Here is a 25,541-nt window from a genome sequence, read left to right as displayed (position 1 = left end):
TGATACCAACTGACAATCCCTACTGCATAACAAATGTTGGGTCTAGTACACAACATTGCATACATTAAGCTTTCTAGAGCTGAAGCATAGGGAATCCATCTCATCTTCTCAACTTCTTGAGGTGTCTTAGGATATTGATTCTTAGAAAAAACGATTCCATACCTGAAGGGTAATAAGCCCCTCTTGGAATCCTGCATTCTGTACCTGATCAACATTTGATCGATGTACGATGCCTAAGACAGAGCTAACCGTTTGTTCTTACGATCACGAATGATCTGGATCCCAATAACATATTGTGCCTCACCCAAATATTTCATTTCGAACTGGGCAGCTAGCTACTTCTTAATGTCAGTCAGATACCTTACATCATTTCCAATGAGTAGGGTAACATCCACATACAGTACCAGGAAAGCTACTGAGTTATTGATGATTTTCTTGTAAACACAAGGCTCATCAACATTCTAATCAAAGCCAAACGACTTGACCACAGTGTCAAATCTGATGTTCCATGATCTAGATGCTTGTTTCAGCCTATAAATAGACCTATTAAGCTTGCAAACTCTTTGCTCTTGATTTGGAACTATGAAACCCTCTGGTTGAGTCATATAGATGGTCTCTTCAAGATTACCATTAAGAAAGGCAGTCTTGACGTCCATTTGCCATATTTCATAATCATAAAATGTGGCTATGGATAGGAGAATCCTGATAGACTCGAGCATGACAACAGGTGAGAAAGTTTCCTCATAGTCAACTCCCTCAACCTGGCTCTGATACCAATTGAAGAAAATCGAATACGAGGATTTCCATGAGCAGCAGAAAGATCATTCCAAATTACAATCATATATGAACTTTATAATTACAATCTCAAACAAAACATACGATTATGCAAAATACAGAATTATAGCATGTTCTACAAAAGATCAAGGACAAAAGTAACACACTTTTGCAGACTCATCACAAAGCTTCTTGATCATGAACGCTCGATCGTTGCAAACACAGCAACACACGAATGCTCGTCCAACACGACCGCTACACTGTACAAACACCGTGCACTCGAACTAAGTGATCGCCAAGGTCACGAACAGCCTAAACACCACGAACGGCCTCCAAAAACCTCGATAGTGTCGAATTGAGTATGACACCACCAAGAAGGTTATCTTGGTATTCTCGGTATGAGAATCCAAAGGGTGGGCTCTGTGTGAACTTGGATTGAGGCAGAAAATGGAGGAACTACAATCGTGTAAACGATTGAGCAAGTAGGAGATGGAAAAACCTGTCGTATAGGTCAATGCCCAATCATTTAGGAAAAGTTAAGTGATCGTTTAGCTTATCGCTTAGTTGAGTGTCTATCGCCTATAAACATTCCACGATCGTTTAGCTAACTCCAAGCTGTCGCTTAGTAAATTTAATTTACTTGACAACGCTGCGTGAGTTATTTCCGAGATTAGAAATCTCAATTTTTTTCTTACTAAAATTAGGAAAACATTTTTCTTTTTATCTCACGGTTACCATGAAACTGTCAATAACCCCCCAATTAATTGGTTATTAGAGAAAAAGAGATAATTATCCAATAATTAATATTATTATAAATATAAATGATAACTAACTTATCATACTATATTTATGATTTATAGTTTTAATATTTCATCTCATGAAACATATAAACCATAGCTCTTTTTCTATTCTATTGCACTTAATGTAAATCTCATTTACATTAATCCTTCATTTGATGTATCTCATACACCATACCGATCATATCATATATAATCGATTACCTCTTGTCAATTTGAACATTTCAAATTAACACCAAGAACTAATCCTCGACTTGAATATATTGAGCTACCAAGAGGACTTTATAGACCTGTAGCTCAAAGCTTTAATGGTACATGAATAATTGACTAAACTCTTTAGACACGGGATCCACCATCTGTTAACTGTTAGGCACTCCACTAAAGACCGACAGCTGAACTCTCCTTACTACATATATATTTGTTAGATCAATATGGCAACCCTAGACCAACACTCCACTAAAGACCAACAGCTGAACTCTCCTTACTACAGATATATTTGTTGGATCGATATGGCAACCCTAGAGGGGGGTGAATAGGGTTTAATTAAACTTTTTTTTCTAAATTAACCCAGTTAAACTAATTAATACACTTTTTATAAATAATAAAAAAAAAATCAATTTATGCAACAAATAAGATGATAAAAATGTGATAATTTAATTCTATCAAATTTTAGCAAATAAATAAGAACAAACTAAAACATACAATAAATTGCTTAAATTAATTGCAAAAATAAACAGGAAAGAGTTAGAGAAGAAGACATCGTAATTTTTATAGTGGTTCAGTCAAACTCGACCTATCCCACTCTCCAAGCGCCTCTTGGGAATTTGAATAAAATCTTTCCTATTCTTTCCACGGATTAGAGCCCAACCGTTACACCACCGCTCCTTTTACGGGTTCAAGAGCAAATCCGATCCTTTCCACAGTTTAGGATCAAATCGTTACAAATGTTGGAATTTTTGAAGAACACAATACAACTCTCACTAGAGTGGATTTACAAGTTTAAGCACTCAACAAATTTATCCTCACAATACAATAACACTCTCTCAAGAATAAGAAAAAAAATTGGAGACTTAGAGAGAGCAACAATTGAACTTTTAAGTTTTGGAGGATTATGAAATGTGAAATTTGTTAGTTTAAAATTTGGAGAGGAAGATGGTTTACATAGAGATGGAAAAATTTTTAGAAACCACAATTAATTTAGACCATTGAATTTTGAAAAAAAAAATCAATGGTGGAGATTTTAAACTAAACTAGTCGTTAGATACAAACAAAATATAATATTAAATTCATTTTCTTTTGAAATTCATTTTTTTAAAAAATTAATCCAAAAAAAAATATACTATGTGTCAAAAACTAGTCGTTAGACCCAAACATAAAATAATATTAAATTTCTTTTCCTTTTAATTCATTTTCTTTTTAAATTCATTCTCTTTAAAGTCAATCAAAAAATAAAAAACATACCATGTGTAAAAAACTAGCCTTAGACACAAACATAAAATAATATTAAATTTATTTTCCTTTTAAATTTCTTTTAAATTTCAATTTTTTTTTATTTTAAATCAATCCAAAAATCAAAAGTCCATTATATGTTAATCTCTTAATGATCCACCATTCAACCAATATGTTGCCACATGTCTACATGTAAATGGTCTGGTTATGTCACGTCATCCACCTCAGTATTTTCTCTATAGACTTGTTTCGGTCATATCGTCTTCATTTTAGCTCTGATTTGAGTGATTCAAGAGGTGTTGAATCGTTGTTTCAAGCTCTATGCTATGGACATATTAAAACACTAAGATTTTCAGTAATCAACAATTGAGTTTGTTATCATTAAAACATTGATTAATTAATTAATTTGAGATTAAGGGCCAAAAAGCCAACAATATTATGTGTCAATCTTAACCAATCAACAGTGCGACAACCCTTCACAGATTGCTCGTAAGTACAACTCGGCCAATAACCGTTATGCCCTCATAGTTACATCTAACTCCTTAAGTACTACCGAATCCTCTAATGAACATAAGTCATAGTCCTACTATGACCAAGGCTTTCTTCCAAAGAGAAGTTGTGGACACTATGTTCAAGCCCCGGAATCACCTTAAGGGAGCAGTCTCTCTACTTATCCCTACTTCAGGAAATGAGTGAATTTCTTCTTGTGTAATGAGTTCTCAATTCCTAAATTAGATAAGTCCCCAAAAAGATAAGCATGTTGAGTTGGTAATCTAACCACTCTCACCCATACTAATCAAAGGACCGCCTTCAAAGGTAGGAGTTCCCAAAACACTCAGGATTAAGGTCGTGTCCCTATGGTCGTTTAGGTGAGATGTCAGTCTCTAGTATTAATGGCGTTATATACAGAGTCTAGTCATTTCATGGTCCAGTCTTATACAAACTCTTTATATAGGACACCCCCACTCACAGGTCTCCACATGAATGGTCAGGATCTACCATAAATAGTAGTTTACAATACTTGCAAACCTCTACAAAGCGGGTCGTATCCGTAGTGTCACTAGGATCAGGTATCCCACCTTAATCCTTATACTACAGACCTATTTAGGTTATCACTTAAGGCATGCTCCACTTGTATGTCACATATACATGCTTAAGTTTACATAAGATAACCATGGAGCTTTTTTTATTGGATATGAGTAAATGCCATAATGGAATAATAGTTATTTTATTCATAAAACAATGTGTATCATTACAAATAACGAGACTTCGGGAGAATTAGAACACTAACCCCAACAATTATAAGATATTTGTGTGGTTCAGCCCAACCAAGATTAAAATTATATTGGTTTTAAATATAAAGTACTAGTTGTGTTGGCTGAGAGTGTATTTGCAATGAAAAATAATCGTAAGTGAGTAAATATTAAGGGAACTTATCAAAATTTCAGGTTATAAATCAATGTTTTTCATGGGGTGAAGCTTACGATTTCTGTCAATTTTGTTTGGAGATGATGAGTTCTGGAACTTCATTAAGAAACGGGTGTATCTGACGTAATCAGAAAATTGAGATTGGAAGGTATTTGGGTTTAGAATATTATTCACCATATTAAGGCACAAAATGTTGATTATGAATTTCTTATGATTTGGATGATTTGCTTTATGATGGTAATTGTTGCATAGAAAGTATGATGGTAGTTGTTGTATAGAAGGTATCTTTCCATTAATAAGTGTTTTTGTTAATTTGAATACGATGTATTTGTAATTCTGGATATGTATTTGCATGAAGGTTTATTTTATTTTCATTTGAATGTTAGATTTTTTTTTGACACATTAGATCTTAGTATTTTTTTTTTTTTTTAAATGGAGGGATTTTTTATTATTATTATTTGTGCTCAATAAGGAAGGTTTAGGAAGATTTTCTAATAGATTTTAGGAAGTTTTTTAGTAGTTTCTAGAATTAAGCGGTTAGATAATAGGATTTTATTTTATTCAACCTATTTTGTTTTTAAATATACCAAGAATATAGCGATTCAATAGGGATATAGTTATCATTGTTTTTTGAATTTTAATGAACCATTTGAGTGTTTTGGTCATTTTTATAAATGGAAACTGCTTTGGCTATTTTTTGAAAAGGTAATTTCGTTTTGGCCATTTGTCCAAAAAAATCCTAAATTATCAAATGGGTCGGTCATTTTGAGTTCATTATAAAGTGGATTGGCAAATAACAAAATATAATGGTATTTTTAAAAAATGGCCAAACCGATTTCAATAAAATGGCCGAATAACTAAATCTTCTACTTGTTAGAAACTAGAAATAAACAAATATACCTTGTAATTTCTATTAAAGTCATTTTGAGTGCATGCACCATGCACTAGATGTTTTTTTTAAAAAAAATATTATTTATATTTAAATGTGTAAATAGTATTTGCACATTTAAAAATAAATAATATTTTTTTAAAAAATAAGCAAAAAAAACATTTACTGCATGCAAATACTTGATATTTTCAACTCATCAAAATCTCAAGGGTTAAAATAACAAAAAGCAAGAGAATAGTGTAAATAAGAGTTTAATAGATTTGAAAAAAAAAACATGCAAATGCCTAGTATTTACAAAGTTCTAATAAAAATCTCCTATCAAGAACACATTTTATTTCTGAAGAGAGAGAAAAACAACACCTTTAGGAGAGCTTTTGGCCCTCAAATTTGTCCACAATCAAGTATTTGACAAACATATTCGACAATTATTATACACTTTTTAACTTTTTCTTGTACCCTACAAAATCCAAACCTCTCATTCTACTGCATGCTCTTGAAAACGATCAACAAAATAATACCCCATTGGACATTATCCTGTATCATGCTATGTTGCACATAAATTTTGGCTTGAAGATTATACAGCAAGGTTTTGAAATCCTAGAGTTGCCCATTGCCAATCTAATACCTTAATTGAAATCTAATTAGTGACGTTGATCTAAATCCTCAAAAAGCAAGAAAAAAACCCACATTGTAATCTTAATTTATATTTAAAATCAAATTAAACAAAATGAGAAATTTTGCTATGGGTTTTTCTAAAACCATGTGTTTTTTTTATTTGATACCGTGAGTTTTCCTAGAATGAGAAAAACATCTATCATTCGGGTATATGGAAGGCAAGGGTAGAATTGGAATACTACACCTGCAGATGAGACCCTATACATCACGTTTTTTTTTGCCATAAATCATTCAATTTAAAAATGGTCATATTTTCAATTGGATATTCTGCTTTGGCCATAAAGCACAATTTCTCTTCATTATATATATATATATATACACGCGCATATACATATATATTTGTGATTAAGTTTTATTTAATTTTCTCATACCATCTTATTTTTTTCCTCCCATTATATATATATATATATTCATTTATAATATCCTCTTGTTTAAATAAATACAACATTATATCAATGTTTTCTTTTTTCAACTGAATTATATATTTATTATCTTAATATATATTGGCTGGTTTTCAAATTAATTCTGAAACCTTTTTATCATATTCCTAAACGAAATGTTAAACTTTGTTGCTCATCTTGTCCACCCTTATTTTCTCCAGTTTGATCTTCACTGTGACCTAAAGCTTTCTACCTCGTGCCTTATGTGTTATACCTTAGTTTTCATTCTTTATCCATCTATTGCAAGTTTTGTGTCCCATCTCATTTTGATGTGCTCAATGCGATTATTATTAGTTTTAGAATTTTAATCAAACCAAGTATTTTGATGGTAACAAGTTCAATTTGTGGTGTTAATATTTTTTTAATATTTCAAAATATTTATTTTGTAGAGTTCAAAAAGACGATTCCAATAAATCTGAATTATTCGAACCAAGACTCAATTGAAAAATATATGAGTAAAAGAAGATTGGAAACAAATTTCAATGTGATCAATAACATGACAATAATGAAGAGAGAAGAAAAGAAAAAAAAAGAGAGAGAGAGAGAAATAGGATCACATGAGATAACAATGACAATCCAAATAAAAAAAAAAATAGAAAAAGTGGAAAATCGTAAACATCTCTATAATCCATCCTAATTTTTTTTTTCTAAAATTAATCTATTTTATTTTATCTCCATGTTTAATCTCAATCATCTATCCTTTTACCTTAGATCCAATGATTGAGGTTAAATCCTTCATTTTTTTTTTTTTTTTATAATTAATCATTCATCATTCCTGGTGGCCATCTTCTTGAGGAGAAAAAATCCGACATTTAAATTTCTCCCTTGATTCATCCTTCAAGTGTTCAAAAGCTCATAATTCTCTCATTATTTTCAAATTTTTACAAGTGTAATAGTCGAGAGAAAAAATGTTGAAATGTTGTAGAACAAAACTTGTGAATCTTACCTATTTAGAGGCGACTTTTTTTCTTAAAAAAAAAAAAATCGTTGTGATTTTGTATTAAAGTGTGTGCACCTTGTGTTGTGAAAAAGAAAAAAAAAATTAGTTAGATCTTGAACCAGCAAAAAGGATCCAGGTCGTATAGGTTTTGTTCTCACTGCAAGATAATAAAATAACCAATGGGTCGTATAGGTTTTGCACTTAGTTTATTTTCTAATTTTTAGATTGCATGTTAGGATTATTTCGTTCTACTAACTTGAATTGGTTGCTTGATGTTTTTTTAATTTTCCTAAATTATATCTCAAGTCTAGTTGTCCCACTTAGAATTTTAAAACTAAAATTGATAGACAATCCTATTCATTCCATCTAATGTTTGCCATTAGATCATTCAACTATGAGGCCCAAAACTATTCTCTCGTTCTAGTCCTAAGGCTTTGACTTTTTGGGCTTCAGATAGCTTGACAAGTTTGATTTGAGTCTACTTGCTTATTACGTGTGTTGACTTTCAAGTTCACCTACAACAATGTTAATTATCATCACATAACTTAGTTGGTCAATCTGCAACTCTCAATTATCGAACTAAAGTAAAATATAATAGTAAACAATTAAATCTCCAATTTATTAAGTTAGTATTTAACAACTCAACTTCAGTGTTAAATACTATTGAGGTACATATTTTTCTTATTTCTCTATCTTTCACATAAACTTCACTCAGGAAGCCAAATGATCATTTTTACGATCATGCGTGTTCGCGCGTGCATGCATGCTTGCGTGTGAATTTTCGATGGCTATTTGTACTTGACTATCTGTACTTACAATGAGTTGATTGACTATTTGTACTTACAATTATTTAACCGATTTTTATATAATTTTTAAAATTTAAACTTATAACTTTAGGGGGATTTTCAAAAATAGAAAACCAATGGAAATTATTTATACAAAATAGCAAAATTTATGGTCTATTTGGTAGGCAATCCGAATTATGTTTTATGTTTTTAGATTCACTGAGTTTAACAAATATGTGTTTGATTGGTAGGATTCTGTTTCCAAAAACTATTTCCGGATTCTATGATCCAAATAGTGCAAATTTTAAAAACAACTTTGTTATGTTTTTAGTTTATCCCGATTTTGAATTCAAAATTTTAAAATGCAGAATTATATTAAAAATGATAAAAACAATAACAATTATACTATTTCATATTAAAACTCAGTTATTTTTGTTAAAAATAATCTGTTTAATATATTATATATATTATATGATATTACAAAATAAAAAGTATACAAAAAATTTAACATAAAACAAGTTCAAAAATTAATTAGTAATGGTTTATATTCAACCTACTATTTATTGAATACCTAAATATATTTTCAATCATTTGAAATTTTGTATAAATAGAAATTTAATTTCTGAATTTGATACCAAACACATATCTGAAAACGAGAAATACAACTCTATTTATATTGAATCCCTTGTTTTTAAATTATGTTTTGAGATTGCTTAACAAACATGTCGATCAATGTCTATCCATTTTTTTTTTGTTATTTTTTTAAATAGTTTGATATTTTTTTGACTTTTTTTTTTTTTTTTTTTTTAACATCCCTAGGGAAGGGAGTCAAAACTCGAACCAATGAACAAAAAGAAAACCCTAAATAAGGGAAATAAAATATTAGCGATTGAGGAGGATGGGAAGAAGAATAAGACGACGAAGAAGGAATCAAACTGACCAAGACAGAAGTTGGAGATGGAAGAGAGTGAACAAGAGAGAACAAATTATTATTTTTAATTGTATCGCCAAATCATATATTTATTCCATTTTATTTTTGATTTATTTGATTTATTAGTTAAACTACCTTTCAAATTTACGCTCAACCAATCAAATAAAATAGCTAATTTGTACCTGTTTTAAAAAATTCTCTAATTTTCTTAAAATATCTTTATTACTATAATATTATCTTCATTGATACATCGGCTTACATAATTATAAATAATTTGTTATGGTTTGTAACGTTAATTTAATTTTATTTCATTGCACTGTATTCTACGATAGCATCTTCAACTTATTACAATTGGTTGTTTTTTAAAATTTTTATTTATTTTCATACAAGTCCTTAAATTATAGTTTTTATATTTTTAATATAAAAATTGTTTCAAACGACAAAATTACTGAAAATATATAACAAAAATTCATAATCTATCGATAATAGATACTAATACACACTGATAGATAATTTTTCAATATCTATATGTTGATAGTTTAGTATATATCATTAATAGGTTCTGAAAATTCGCTATATTCCGTAAATATTTTGAATTATTTTTCTATGTTTGAAAATGACTTTTTTTTTCTTCTTCTAAGAATCTGATAACTTTGAGCTTGGTTTCACTTTTAGATTTAGTATGGTATCATCTAATGCATTCTTATTTTGTTTGCTTGATCTTTAATCGGAAGTTCTAGTTCAACCAATTTTGATGAAGGTATATATATAGTTTATTCGTGCTCAATTATTTCTCGTGTTATGAAGTATCTTGTATATCCGATGTTGGTTCCTTTGGCTGATTAACATTATTAAAATGTTAAAATTGGTGATTGAGATTTCTAAAGGTCTAGATGATATTTATATACTTTCAATACGTTACACTGATGGTGTTAACAATTCTCTAATGATTCAAAAATAACTCTTGAAATACTATCAAATTTTATTTTAAATACTTTTTATTTAAAATAAAAAGATATTTTTTAAAAATATTTGTTTACTCTAGTCAATTCAAACAATCCCTTAAAAAAGATGTAGACCAAGGAGAGAGAACAAGAGAAAAAGAGAGTAGAGGAAGAAAGAGAAGACAATGTAGACCAAAGAAAGAGAATAAGAAAGAAAGAAAAAAAAAAGAGTAGAGGAAGAAAGAGAAAAGAATATAGAGCAAGAGATGGCAATAGAGATGTCCACGGGGCGGGGCATCCCATCCCCGTCCTCGCTCTCCATTTCATTCCCCATCCCTTGAAATTCTCCAAGGGGATCGGGGCGGGGATTCCCTGTTATATATATATATATATATATATATATTTTAGTAAAAAGTCAATTAATTCAAATCACTAATGTGAGCAAATTTTAAATAAATAATTAACTTTATCACTAAATTAAATAAATAATTAACTTTATCACTAAATTGTTTATTATGGTTAGTTTTATATGACAATTTGAATTTAAAAATAGATTACTCAAATTTTGGCCTAAAAAAGCTAATTAATTTTTTAGTAGAAAGAAATAAATATAAATCAAATTATTCATGTATATAATCTAAATTTAAACATATTCATTATCTTTCCCAATAAATAATCAATTTGAAATTTGAATGTAATATTTATATAATAATAATAATAAAAAAATAACATTAGATAACTATACTAAATAAATATGTAAAAGCTAATCGGGGCGGGGACAAGGTCATGGGCGGGACGGGGAATGGGGAATACATTTTCCGTCCCCGTTTAGGTCATGGAGAATTTTTTTCCCCCACTCCCTCCCCTAATCGGAGAATCGTTCGGGACGGGGTCGGGGTCTGTCCCCGAAAAATGGACATCTCTAGATAGCAAAGATAAAAAAATACATTTTTTTTCAAGCCATCTTTTTTTTTCACATAATTTTTTCTTGACACATCATATATTAACTTTACTTTTAAATTTGTTAGATTTATTAGCTAAGGTTGCTTCTAAACTTATTATTGAAAATTTAGAGACTAAAATGAATAATTTAAAATATTAGAAACTAAATGTAAATATTCTAGAAAATTTAGGAACAAAAGAATATTTTAAAGCGAGAAAAAAAATCAGATTTAATATTATTTTGTCGAAATTACAAAATTTTAAAAGTAATTACTACGTTTACAAATTTAAGATCTTAAAGAAAATATAAATCGAAGAATAATTTATTTTCTGTTTCGACTATTCATCCAGGAGGAGGAGAGAAAAAGCAGAGAACAAAGTGAGCAAGCATCTACTGTCCGGCCAAAAGCATCTGCAAACACTAAACAAGCCCTGCAGTTCTTCCGTCTCTCTCCGCCGCCGCGCCGCCCAACTTCAAAGTTTCTGAATCCCTTGAATTTTCTTATTCTTCTTCATCCTCCAGTCTGCCTCCCACTAAAATCATCCGACCTTTTCCTCGTTCTTCTCTGTCATCTCCCATTGCATCTTGTTACCAGTTGTGTTTTTGCTCAGTTCGGAATTCTATCCCCCAATTTCAGTGTCTTCTTCTTCTCTGCTCAATTCACTATATTTCTTGTTGAGCGGTTTCAAGGTCAATTGATTGCAGGACATTGTTGCCGAGTTACTACATTCCACCAGTACGTAGAAAGGAGAGTAATTTGTTCTTATTTTTATTTTTTTTTTGTTCCCGTTGCAATTGTTGAGGGCTTAAGCATTCCATATGCTACTATCAAGTTCCTCAGTGGCTTCACCTAGCCGCCTAAATTATGCATTAGTTTCGGATATTATACCTGCACCCTCTCTATCTTCGCGAAAAATTCAAAATATAAGTTGGTTCGTTGGTTCAAACATCATCCCTTGTCATAGTTTCCTAAAAATGGCCCATCAACCACAGCGCAAGAATCAGTCTCTACACTGCTCCGCATCACTTACTGACACTCTTCCCCGGTTTGTTTTAATTTCACCGTACCTTTTGGAGTAATTTTTCTGCTTCCGTGTATTTTGCCCACCCAATTCATTTTTGGAAACATGAGAATGAAATAGCTTTTGATTAGAATCTCTTCTGTGGTATTAACATGCAGGAAAGATGAAATTGCTGTTCATGGAGTTTCTGAAAAAATTGTTGGTGTACTAGGAGGGGGCCAATTGGGTCGTATGCTATGTCAAGCAGCCTCCAAACTGTCCGTCAAAATCGCAATTCTTGATCCACTTGTAAACTGCCCTGCTAGTTCGTTAGCTTACCATCACATGGTTGGTAACTTTGACGACAGTATTACTGTTCAAGAATTTGCTAAGAGGTATATTTTTTATCTTAGCCTCATTTATGTCGTAATTTTCTTTTTGTGGCATTGTTTTCCCTCGAATGCTTATGGTGCTAACAGTAAGTTTTGTTCATGGTTGTTAGATGTGACGTACTAACAGTTGAAATTGAACACGTTGATGTGGCCACGCTAGAGATTCTCGAGCAGCAAGGAATTGATTGTCAACCTAGAGCATCTACCATCCGTATAATTCAGGTCTGCGTTTCGTCATGTGTACATTTGGTTTTGAAACCCACCTCTATTTTAAGTTCAAAAGTTATTGTCAATTCTAAGATTGTTAGTCAATCTTTTATTATGGGAACCTGATGAATGATGGCTACCTCGATAATGGAAGTAGAGAAATGCGTAATACATACACCTTTAAAGAAGCCTCTAGCCAGAAGATTGCTTATAGTGCTGTTACTCTGATTACATCTCATATTTCTTGCAGTACTAGTTTCCTCTCACTCTCCGTGCTGGTTGATATCGATCAAAATTACCAATGTATTTGTTACCACATTGTCCCTGCAATCTGCTAAAGACGATTAAATCCTCTGACATCCACTGTTACATTGCTCAAAGATTGAAATCAACTGTCTACCATTTTTGCTTATTATTTCTGATCCTTTATCATTTACTATGTTACAGGACAAATTTCTCCAAAAAGTTCATTTTTCTCAGCATGGAATTCCATTGCCTGAGTTCATGCAGGTTATGTCCTCTGCATGAACTTCTCCCAAATGGTGTTTGTATTCTTGCCCTTGTATTTGTGTTAACAGTAGCAGATAACTCATTGACCATTAATATTTTCTCTTACAGATCGACGATCTTGAAGATGCAAAGAAAGCAGGTGATATATTTGGTTATCCTCTCATGATCAAGAGCAAAAGATTAGCTTATGATGGACGTGGAAATGCTGTTGCAAAAAGTGTGGAGGAGCTTTCTTCTTCCATTTCTGGTGAGATATATCTCATATGTAATTTGTATTCTTCCATTTTTTTTTCCATTGAAAGTTCTGCTTTTATTTTTTCTGAAAAATGATATGATAGTCTATCTAATGGATGTGATTATTACAAATATCCAGGGAGCAGCGCCCCCCCCACAAAAAAATAAAAAATAAAAAAAAATCAAAGTATTGTTTCATATTAAAAAAGAAAAGAAAAGAAAAGAAAAGATTCAAAACAAAATATATGGGGGTGAGGATTTGAAGTTGTGTTGTTTTGGTTGTATGCCAATCTATTATTTTATTCATACCTGCAGGCTTCTTTTTTCTTTTCTTTTCTTCTTCTTCTTCTTCTTCTTCTTCTTCTTTTTTTTTTTTTTTTTTTTTTGGATAAGAAAAATTTTCATTTATGAATGTGGAGTAATCCTAATGATATACAAAAGAGCCATATCAAAGGGAGTCCAAGTAATTCGAGATTTCATATGTTCGTTTCTTTTACTTCTTGGTATCACTTGGGGTTTGAATTTCCCTATAATTTTGTTTAATATCTTTATTACCATTTCTTATTTTTTATGCACTTGTCAATATGTCCAGCTCTAGGTGGATTTGAGCGCGGCTTATATGTTGAGAAGTGGGCACCTTTTGTGAAGGTTAGTTCTGGCATGCTGTTTGTCTGGTTGGTGATTCATCTCACTCTTCATTGCTTTTATCCTCTTATATGTGACCCCCCCTCCCCCTTCATTTCTTTCTTTTCTTTTCTTTTTATAAGAAACCAAACAATTTCAAAGGGAGTAAAGCCAAGTCCTAAGCAAGGAAGCTTAGACAAAGCTCTTCCAGTTAGCTTAGTGAACATTTAAGCTGTAGTTAGAGAGAAAGGGAAGTTTATTTGTGGACTTGCTTCTTCCCGTTAGCTTCCACATGGATTTGCTTCTTTGATGAGTTTAGTCTTGTTTTGGCTTGACAGCATGGTTGTACAGAGATGATTGAGGAATTCCTCATTCATCCTCCCCTAGGGAGAAGGGGAAAGTTTTTATGGCAGGTGGGAGTGTGTGCTTTTTCAAGTCTTTGGAGTGAGAGGAATAATAGAATCTTTAGAGAGAAAGGCCTTAATTCTTTTGATGTCTGGTTCCTCTCTGTGTTTCATGTCCCTTTGTGGGCAATGGTTACGGAACTTTTCGTAATTGTTTGCTTAGTCTTATCTTGTTTGATTGGAGGCATTTCTTTTAAGTAACCTTTGTTTTTTTTGTTTTTTTTTTTTTTTTTGGGCTTTCTTTTTTTATATGTCTTTGCCTTCTTTCATTTTTTCTCAATGAAAATTTGATTATTCAATAAAAAACAATTTCTTGAAAGGAGCATAAAATCTACACCAAGAGAGAGCCACTAAAAATAATATCTAGGATTCTTTCCGTTTTCTTTCTTGTGTAAGAATGTGTGAACGGTTGATAAATGAAAAATAGCGCAGATTAATCCGCATACGAAGTCCTGAACTTAACCATATAAAGTTTCTGTTTGATCTTTGTTCAGGCTGATATCTGATCTTTGCTTTCCTTTTGTGTGATAGGAACTATCAGTTGTTATTGCAAGAGGTAGAGACAACTCCATGGCATGCTATCCTGTTGTTGAAACTATTCATAAGTAAGTTGAAGAATACAATTTTTATATGTTCTTCCCAATCCCTTCTTGCCAACTTCCATTTCTCCCTGGAAACTTTGAAAGAAGTAAATTTACGAGTTGTATTGTAAATTCATCATATATTCATATGCAAGTGTATGCAAATAATCAATTATGAAACCGGTATGTTGATGTCTTACTTGTTATTTTATACCTGTCTTTGTCTGTCTCTTATTCTTAGGAGGATTATGTAAAGGGTTTTGTCTTGGTAGAACCTAAAAGATTCAAAGTGTCAAGGTGAACGGTAAGTTTAGATCTACTTGTCCTAGGTTGACTAAATGGAGGAAAGATAGTTGTTTGCATCCATAAGTTGGAGGATACAAATAAACATGCTACGGTGAGAGAGATGTAATCCGTGAGGTCCCAGTAGTAAATGCATATGTTAGGAGGAGCAGAAGGGGAAATTCACTTTCTAACCTCTTTCATTGGGACTACCGTTGAGGACTTTTCTTTTGTTTGAATAGCAGGGGTCTATGACTCTTCCTAGCAGCAAACTCGATAATTTTGATCTGAGGTTGAGAGTTTTCATGCTTGTTCGGGTTCATGGGTAATGGGAAGAGATCTTACATGTCGAGTCTCGAAAGAAGTCCCCTGGTGGCTTTAACAAGGTGATGGAAAGTTCTTTTAGCTCTTGCTTGCTTACTGGTCCTAGGTTGTTTGGGCTTGTGCCCAGCCAAAGATGTTCTGGTGGCTGATTGTTTTGATGCTTTTTTATTTTTCGGGGCAATTTCTCTTAGAAATCTTAATGATTCTGAATCTTAATGGATCTTGTTCGGAGAATCGACAATCATGCTCATAGTCTACTAAGTTTCTCTTTCCTAGTATTGTTGATGATGGAACTCTCATCCTTGATAGTATTCCTTGTAAATACATTTGGAATAGTTAGTACTATAAAAAGGTGAAAAATTCCCTTAGGAGTTCGGCATTAGGTGGCTTGAATGGTGAACGAAGAAATGGTGGGCCAGAATATTTTGAGTATCAAATTGTAGTAGGGTCTTTTGGAAGTCTTTGATCAACACAATATCTTTTTTGACCTTGATGTATAGTTTCTATATGATCATGCTTACTGGTCCCTTGCTTAATTCCAAAGCTAAAGCTTCTTGTTACAGTGCGGTGAAGTGTATTGTGTGGGAAATTTGGCTCAAAAGAAATAAGACTTTTGAAAATGTTGAAAGATAGGCCGTAACTTTTTGGGACCATATGTTTTTGTCTCCTCTTTCCGGGTTGTGTTAGATAAGAATTTTGTAAGTATTAGCTTTCTTTGATTGTTTACCAATGGGAGCAACTATTTGGAACTCTTGGTTCCACAGGCTCATTTAATTTATGAAAGAAATTTCTTCTTATAAAAGGGAAATTGTGAGATGTAATTGCACTGATCTTGTCGCTCTTGTGCATTTAGACATAACATTGGTTCTAGCTTAGTTTCTGGCTAGCTCCTCTTGCTGGGCTGTTGTTTTGTAGGTCATTTTGTATTTTTTGTATTTTATTTTTTTTCATTTTCTCAATGAAATCTGGTTTTTCCATAAATAATTATTGATTAGACATTAAATAAGAGAACTTATCCTTGTAGGGAAAATATTTGTCACATTGTCAAAGCTCCGGCTAGCGTGTCATGGGAGATCAAGAAACTTGCAACTGATGTTGCATACAAAGCTGTTAGCTCTCTGGAAGGTGCCGGCATTTTTGCTGTGGAGTTGTTTCTGACAGAAGATGGTCAGGTTGTATCATCAATGTTAATATGCTGTATAATTGCAGAAATCGTGTTATTAGCATTTTTCTTCTTTTGGACTCTGGGACTAATGTACTACTTATCTCTTTTTACCTTCAACAGATTTTACTGAATGAAGTGGCTCCTAGACCTCATAATAGTGGACATCACACAATTGAGTCTTGCAAGACCTCTCAATTTGAGCAGCATTTGCGGGCTGTCCTTGGTCTTCCCCTTGGAGATCCATCAATGATAACCCCAGCTGCTATTATGTACAATATTCTAGGTGAAGATGAGGTAAATTAAGGACACTTCATCTCTCTTTGCTTTGTGGACTTCTTAATTCATAGAAGCTATATTTCTTTTTTTCTTTTTTCTTTTTTTTTTAAAAAAGAGGAAAAAATGCATGTTAGGTGAGGCAATTTTATTTCTTTTCTTCATTTTTATATTTTTCATGCCTGTTTTCTTTTCAATGACTGAATTGTATTCCTGCTCAGAGAAATTTGCAGATTTGATGTTTCTATCTTGAGTAAAACAGTTGGATTACTTTGGACATATGCATGGTTATGTGCTTTGTCTAACTATCTCTCGGAAGAGCCATCCTTGAAAGGTTCAAGTATGGAGGTCAAGGCTTAAAAAGTTCTCTTAAATCTATGCATCATATTAGCCAAAAAAGAAGAAAGAAAAAGAAAGGAAAATTCATTGTCATATAATGTGACTTGGCATCCTGAATCGTTGCTAATGTTTGCTATACAAACGTATTACCAACTAGGGAAAAATGGAATTCTGTATGTTGAGCAGCTTAAGAATAAGAGACTACGTACTTTTCTTTCTTTTCTTTTTTTTTTTCAATTAGAAAGAAACATTTCATTGGAAAAATGAAATAAGGGGACCTCAAACACCTAAAGGTGATTACAAAAAGATTTCCAATTGGAAACTAAATAAGAAAGACTAAAGTTCTTAAAATGGTGCTCAAATTTTTACCAATAAAAAGCAGTAGACAGAACAAGATCAATAAAGGAGTCAAAAGATGAGATTGAGTCCCTAAAGAGACGCTTGTTACGTTCGCCCCATAGAGTACAGAAAAAAGCGCGTTGAATAGCCAGCCAAGCAGTCTTCTTTGTGCCAATGAAGGGATGTCCCACCAAAAGGGAGTCAAGAATGTAAAAAAATATTATTGGAACAGACGATTGACCATTCAAAAGCGTCCAAAACATTGTGCCAAAAGTGGGAGGCAAAGGAACAATGCATAAACAGATGAGCAGGGGACTCAACATGAGCTTTGCACATAACATACCATGAAGGGGAGAGACACATATAAGGCATACGACGTTGGAGACGATCCGCAGTATTGATGACACCATGACTAAGCTCCCAAAAGAAAATTTTAATTTTTGTAGGGTAATGATCAGCCAAATGACAAAGTATAAATCCCTTGCAAGAGGCTCAGTAGAAATCATTAAATCAGTAAGAGCCTAAGTACTTATGTGAAATCGGATTTCTATTATAACTACTTAAGAAGGTGGTTAAGGAAATTAACTAAGTAAAAGTTAAATCTTATGTTGAAGTGAAGGAAATTTCTAGGTGTTGAATAGATTTTCCTTGAGTAGTTTTGAGTTAAGCTTAAATTGATGAAAAATTGACTAAGTGTTGGATTAGGTATTGCCATGCGTTGGCCATAAGATCTTAGAGAGATTATTTGGGCCAAGGGAGAAGTGAAGTGGGAGTGACGCATGTCTTGGAGGTTAGACCAACGCATTAGGCTGAATGGATGTGTTGGATGCATTGGATACGTTGGATGATGGATGTGTTGGTGAAGGAAGGAAAATGGAAGGATGCATTGAAGGGTGGCAGGCAGTTGAAGGATGGCAGCCGAGGATGAGGCATTGGGATGGCACAAGGGCTGGAGGGTGCCATGCGTCGAGCAGGCTCGGCCAAACTGCCCAGCCATGCGTCGATGGAAGCGCCCATGCGTCGAGCGACCGAGCGAACGATGCGTCGATGGTAGTGCCCATGCGTCGAGCGGACGAGCAAGCCCTGCCGAGCGATGCGTCGATGCCAAGCTGCCGGCCAAGAGCCCATGCCATGCGACCCATGTGAGCCATGCGTTGATGCTAAGCCAATGCGTTGGAGCCGTGCGACCTTGCGATGCGTTGGAGGTTGGTGATGGCTTGCACGAGGGATGTGTTGGACATAGGCCATGCGATAGACTAGGTTGGACACATGGTGTTGGCTCTTGCGATGGTGCTATATTGGAAATTAAGGGAAACTAAGGGTTGCTATGCGTTGGAATCATACTATGCGTTGAGGACCTACTATGCGTTCTAAGTACACTATGCGTTGATACTTAGGCTAGTTGTATGCATTGAGAATCACCCTAGTGAATGCATATTGAAGGGAATGAATGCATAAGAAGGATGAGCTCATAAGGAAGACGTCATCCTAACATGTGGATCGTTGAACCTCCAGACTTGAGGATTTGAGGTGGAGGCTTGAGGAGACATGCAATTTGAAGCCCATGTGTTGGCTACATAGGAGGACACTTGGATTGCGTTGATCAAAGAGTTGTGTTATTAGTGTGAGGAGGAAACACTTGGACATGCAGCCAAGTAGGAGGTGTCGAATTTGGGGAATGTTTGGATGCCTATAAATAGGGCCAAAGACTTCATTTTTCAGATCACAACTCAAAATACATTTAAAAGAGTGGGAAAGTTTGAGTAAATATTGCATTGAGAGCAAAATCCATGCATTGATCATAGAGCTTCAAAGAGGACGCATTGGACAATGAAGTCTGGAAAACAGTATCAACTTGGGACGAGGAGTTCTCCCAATTTACTCTTGTGTTTGGAGTGATTTCAAAGCCATTTGAAAGCTATGAGAGTCTAGTTTTCATGGTGGGGCTGCCGGAGAAGAAGCTCCAAGGAATCGGGCTGGAGAATGAGGAAAAGACAGAAGGGTCGAGCTGTCGGGTAAGCTGGGCCAGTCTTGATGTTTTGATGTTTCCGGCCAAACCACGTGGAGTTAGGAGCTAAGATTTTGAGGTAAGCTTCCTAAGACATTTTAGAGCATATTTGTAGAAGGAAGTAACTCGAGATAAAGCCTATAACTATGAGTAGTTTAAGCTTTAAGTTGAATCTGGAATTTAGGGTTCAAAAGAGCCCGGGAAGATTAAGAAACTTCTAGAGAGAAAGGTTCCTAAACGATCAAGGTGAGTGACTAAAATGTTTGACTAAAATATTTTCAATGTTTTAAGAAACCATGTGCTAAAGAAAGATCTTTCAGATAAAGACATGTTTTCTAAGTTTTATTAAAGAAAGTCATTGTATGACTAGTTTTACTTGAAACTCGATACCCAAGGACATTTGAAAAGGTATCTGAGTAGCTCGATACTGAAGGACACAGTTGAGAAGGTATCTGAGCAAAAGTACCCGAATGTGGGGTAGTTCTTTTGATAAAAATCAGTCTTCTAGTCACTCACTGGGCTTTATAGCTCATGCTTTCCAAATGTTTTTCTTTTCCCCCCCAGGTAGCGGAAAGGTGAGGAGTTCCAGGGTGCTGCTATGGTCAAGGTCTGCCATAAGCCACAGTTACACTTCCAGAGGGTTTTACAGTTGTTAAGTCTTGGATTTGTATAAACGTTATATTGTTGTAATAAAATGGGCCTACTTAATGAGTTGTAAGTTGAATTTGTTCATTGGTATCAAAGTTATTTCCGCAAGAGTTTTTAGGCAGTGAGTGTCAACAAAAGGGTTGATAACTGCTGCAGTCACGCCCTTTCCTAAGCTAAGAGGGTGGTCTGGGGTGGGGTGTGATAACTTAAGTGACTTAAATAATGCCTATAAGTTTCAATACCAGTGAACGTATCCTGGACAAGCCTGAGATACTTAGAGGCTGTACATGATATGTCACATTGCTACTTTTGAAGACATCGATGGTTAATCATAATTAGGAGTATAATGCTTTACCAACATTAAAGGCAGAGCGTCAGAAAGAACTTCACAGTAGAATAGATTTTGAATTTTGAATATACATGTGGTAGTTGTAACTTGTAAGTACAACCCTAAACTTGCAAATACAAAACTTCTGATAGTTGTTCTGTTGCTGTTTCTTTCAGGGGGAACCTGGTTTTTATCTTGCTCATCAACTGATGCAAAGGGCATTGAGTATTCCTGGAGCTTTTGTTCATTGGTATAATAAACCGGGTTAGACTTTAAAATTCTCTCTTTACATTTTCCCCTACATGATTGCGAACTCAACATTTAATCGACTCCTTTAACAATGAACCAGAAATGAGAAAGCAAAGAAAGATGGGTCATATCACAATTGTTGGCCGTTCTTTGAGCGTTGTTCAAAATTTATTAGCATCAACACTTGATGAAGCTTCTGAAAAGCCTGCAGGTCAGCCTCCCTCCGTGATGCTTTCATGTTTTAGTGCTTTATCTCAGATGAATACAGTATTCGGACATTGGATCACATACAACCTGTCTTATAATCTTTTTATTTAGAATTTCAAGTGCATAATTTTCTTAAGGCGCAAACTCAAACAACATATGGATGATAAACACAGTAGTTTTCTCTCCCTTCCCTGTCTGCTTTCTCTTTCTTGGCCTGTTCCATGTAACCTGCCTAAGAGTATGAAATTATCAACATTTTTCTATAAAAATGCAAAGGTAATTAAGCTTGAATCATGCACCTGGGTCATTGGTAAACAATTTTATTTGGGCACAACAAATTTAATATGTGCTGCATGCTCGTTATTATTATCACTGAAGTAGCAAATGGCAGAAGCTTGGTCTTCTAATTTGTGTTTTCATTGATTCTTCGCTAGGTTGTTTTTATAAATTATAATTTAGAGATCAGCCATTCTCCTACATTGTTTGTTTCAACGATTGGGGGCTTAATATCACAATCATGTTTTCTTTGCTTCCAGTGTTTTATTGAACCAGTTAACTGTTGTATTAACTGAAGTATTGGAATCATAATGGGTTACATCACGCATTATGGATCTTGTAAGAAAATTATATCTTGTCTTATCGGTTAACTTATAAATATAGCTTTTGTATTTCTCAGTTTCTATGGAAAACGTCTTTCCTATTCCTAAAGGAAATTGTTTAGATTAAATATTGGTAGGTAGGTGTCATATCATTGTGCATACATGTATAAGTATAATACAAATTTGATATTTCTTTATTTGATCATTCTTACTAACATTATACTCAACACAGTCGAGCATCGTGTTGGAATCATAATGGGCTCTGATTCCGATTTTCCTGTAATGAGAGATGCTGCAAAGGTCCTTGACACATTTGGTGTGCCTTATGAGGTTAATTTCTATTTTTTATGATTGACATTGTTTATATCCATGATATATATATATTTTTGGTTAAAATACTATTTTGGTTACAGACTAATATGAAATTAAATTCATAGTACAAGCACCAAAATGGGACTTCAACATTTTTTTATGCGATATGGTGTGTGTGTGTGTGTATAATGTTTTTTTTCCTTCTAAAAATATGCAGATAAAGATAGTTTCTGCACATCGGACCCCCGATTGGATGTTTTCTTATGCATCATCTGCTCAGGACAGAGGGATACAGATTATCATTGCTGGTGCCGGGGGTGCAGCCCATTTACCAGGCTAGTTATTTAAATGCTTCATGTATAGTATATAGTATTTGGATAGAACAAAATATCTCATTCTAAAGGGCTGGTGAAATGGACAAAAAATGCTCTGATTACGCAGTCTTTAGTTCAAAATTACCTGAGTTACGGGCTATTGCATGTTATAAATTCAGGGGATAGTTCTTCGTGTGAAATCTGATAAACAAAGAAAGGTTGGGGCTTTATTTATTTTCTCAAAAAATAGGATATTTCCTATTAGTGACTGGTAGCTTGCTTGAGTTTCAGGTATGGTTGCCTCTCTTACGCCATTGCCTGTTATTGGCGTCCCTGTGCGTGCTTCAACATTGGATGGACTTGATTCTCTTCTGTCAATTGTGCAGGTACTCTGTTTTGGTCTTGAAATACTTTTCTGTTGCCATTGGTTTGATTAAAACAAGTTTATGACGTATAAACATAAATTTTGGTGCATTTTTCAAGATCACTTAATGTGATTTGTGATTTAACATTTCTTCATTTTTCCCGTTTTTAAAAGTTGGTCTCTAACCTCTTTCTTGAATGAGACTCAAGTTCTAGCTTTTAAATGAATTATCTAGTATAAGAGTATATCGGCTTTGCAGGATTAATCTTTGTAAGTTTTGGCAATAGATGGCAGATTTATTTAACGTGGATAGAACATGGGATTGTACTCTGGTAGAAGTTTCAAGTGTTATTTTACAGTTTACAGCGTGACCATCGGCTTTTAGTTGGGTTATAAGATATGCTCTATGTAATAACATCATTACTTGCTTTTGGCAATTGTTTGTCGAAATTCTTGGTTCCCATTTATGATTGTTACAAGGACTGCTCGTGCAGATGCCGAGGGGAGTTCCGGTTGCAACTGTTGCAATCAATAACGCAACCAATGCAGGTTTGTTGGCAGCAAGGATGTTGGGGGTGGCAGATGCAGATCTTCTCTCAAGGTGCTACTCTTATTTGCTTACAAATATATAGGAATCTCTTACCCAAAAATCAAAATCACTCTAAAATATGCTTTTAATCATTCAAAGTCAATTTTGATGGTATAAAAATGTTAGGATCCCTCCTAACAAGAATAAACTCAAGAACAATTCAATATAGAAATATAGTGGAAAATGATCAAGATATAACCCCCAGCAATTCGAGAGGGTTAGACTCTCTCAAATTCCCAAATTAGGAAATTCCACTAAATTCTTCACCTCTTCCTACCACTCCTACTCTCTCTATTAATAGTAATATTCACTAACTTCCTATCTAATTACCATTATACCCCTGCTAATAACATACTATTATACTTATAAGTATCTTACAAAAAAATTACATTTAAAATTGTAAAATTAAATATTAAATTTAAAGGCGTTTTTCGGAGTGATTTTGAATACGACAAAAATGATTTTAACCATTTTAAAATCACTTTCAAACATGCACTTAATCTGACATGACACTGTTAATGTGCAGGATGAGCCAATTTCAAGAAGACACCAAGAGAAATGTATTGATCAAGGCCGAAAAGTTAGAAAAAGATGGTTGGGATCTGCGTTGAATCCCTTACCATCAAGTCAAAAGAGCAAAGTAACTTTGCTTTAGCCATTCTTATTTTGAATCTGCACGTAGATGCAGAAATTCACAAGATCTCATGGCAACCATTACATTAAGTGGAAGTCTTGTGAAGCAGTAGAAAGCCCTTACAACTAGTGTGCTGGAGAGCTATGTGCTTTCTTAATCCACAATTTTGCAAATTATTTAACCTTTGAATAAACATCTTAGATGACCTTGTAATGGTAAGGGCTGTTGGCAGTTGAAGTATGCTAACTTCATTGTATAACAAATGACAATTGTCACCTTCAATAAACTCATAATTTTTCATATTGATTTGGTTTTCGTGTTTGCTTGTCTGAAACGTAAAGCTTGTTGCAATTTGATGAATATCAATGGTGGTTTTATAAAACATAAATGGTTAAATTAGAATGTTACTATTTTAATCACTTTCTTTCGATGGCAGAGAAAGCTGCTGACTGCCTTACAAGTGCATCACATTTAGGCTTTAGCTCACATCAAGCTTTACAAGTCCATCACATCTCCATTTTGTTTTCCTTTCCCTCGTATGGACATGGAAGGAAAGGAGAGAGAATCTGAGTTTAAGTGATCACAAGTCTTTCCTTATTTTTGAAGCTGGAACTTGTGGATTTGACAATTGAAAAAAAAAAAAAATCAATTTTATGCGTTATTTACTCATTACACACCGTGTTTCAAAAGTTCACCACTCTACTCCTTGTTCCAACCATGCCCTAGAAATTATAGTCATACCTAGGCTTCAAAGATGTTAGTCTGTCTATCTTTGATTTTTCCTAATTCTCACGGCATTCCTCGAGAAGTTTTATACCACAACCTCATTCTCATAGTTAAATGTTAAAAAAAGTTCCGATTCAGTGCTGTCTTTTCGACCTATCTTTTGAATCTAAAAGTTAAGGAATCTTCCCGATGATAAATCCATGTAGCATCCTGTGTGTTGCTTTTTTAAATCTTTTCGGGAAATTGTACCATCCATATACTTGATTAAACTTCACTGATGTATTCCATTTTTCTTCATTTAATTGATATTCTAGCATTCCTTGAGAAAGTGTTCTTAGTTATCAATTGAATCCATATTTATCTTCTATCCCCACCCTTTTGTTAGAAAAAATCTGATCGAACTCCTCTATTCTCTCAATCTTGATTGGTAATTCTCATTGATAATGGGTGCTTCTAACGTTAATAATAATGAAATCTACAACCTTGTTATTGTAGAAAATTCAGTACAACTTCAAACTAGATGATAAGAAAAATAATTTGGTGATTAGAATTGTAGTCTAATCATCCATGGTAAAGGTATAAATAATCAAGAACGAGAAACAAAAAAGGATTAGAATGGTCCATACACATTCTTGTTTTATACTTGTTAACATATATAGCTGAGTTTTATTCTTGTTTATTTATTTTTGTATTCCAGATTATTGCAGTTATAATTACCGAATTATGATAAGAAGCTTTTATTTATTACCCGATTTGGAGTTGTACTTAATTTTGTACGACAACACGGTTGTGGATTTTGAGAGCAGAATAATATATATAATTTTCCATTTGCTCAAAGAAATTTGATATCCTCATTTAAAAAAAAAATGTGATTGATACTAGTGCAGAAAGAA

General features: G+C 33.6%; 1 protein-coding gene across 1 annotated transcript; it reads left to right on the top strand.

Moving 5' to 3' along the window:
* Positions 1-11,291: 11,291 nt before the first annotated feature.
* On the top strand, positions 11,292-24,222 carry LOC120076308 (phosphoribosylaminoimidazole carboxylase, chloroplastic-like). Its single transcript, XM_039030071.2, has 16 exons — positions 11,292-12,041; positions 12,176-12,391; positions 12,499-12,610; positions 13,043-13,105; positions 13,214-13,352; positions 13,932-13,987; positions 14,899-14,972; positions 16,579-16,726; positions 16,840-17,013; positions 20,831-20,918; positions 21,004-21,114; positions 21,942-22,039; positions 22,239-22,356; positions 22,627-22,721; positions 23,194-23,300; positions 23,815-24,222. Exons 1-16 carry the CDS (start codon positions 11,815-11,817, stop codon positions 23,897-23,899), a joined length of 1,911 nt encoding a protein of 636 aa, XP_038885999.2. The 5' UTR covers positions 11,292-11,814; the 3' UTR covers positions 23,900-24,222.
* The last annotated feature ends 1,319 nt before the right edge of the window (positions 24,223-25,541 follow it).

Source organism: Benincasa hispida, chromosome 4 (genome assembly GCF_027475165.1).
Source record: "Benincasa hispida cultivar pf3 chromosome 4, pf3_genome.v1.1, whole genome shotgun sequence".
Taxonomy (NCBI): domain Eukaryota; kingdom Viridiplantae; phylum Streptophyta; class Magnoliopsida; order Cucurbitales; family Cucurbitaceae; genus Benincasa; species Benincasa hispida.
The sequence above is the reverse complement of the archived record's forward strand: the minus strand, read 5'-3'. Positions and strand labels throughout refer to the sequence as shown.

Coding starts and splice junctions, on each gene's coding strand:
- LOC120076308 (XM_039030071.2), top strand. CDS start 11,815: ATGCTACTATCAAGTTCCTCAGTGGCTTCACCTAGCCGCCTAAATTAT. Junction 13,353..13,931: donor GCTTTCTTCTTCCATTTCTG/GTGAGATATATC, acceptor CAATATGTCCAG/CTCTAGGTGGATTTGAGCGC. Junction 22,722..23,193: donor CTCTTCTGTCAATTGTGCAG/GTACTCTGTTTT, acceptor CTGCTCGTGCAG/ATGCCGAGGGGAGTTCCGGT.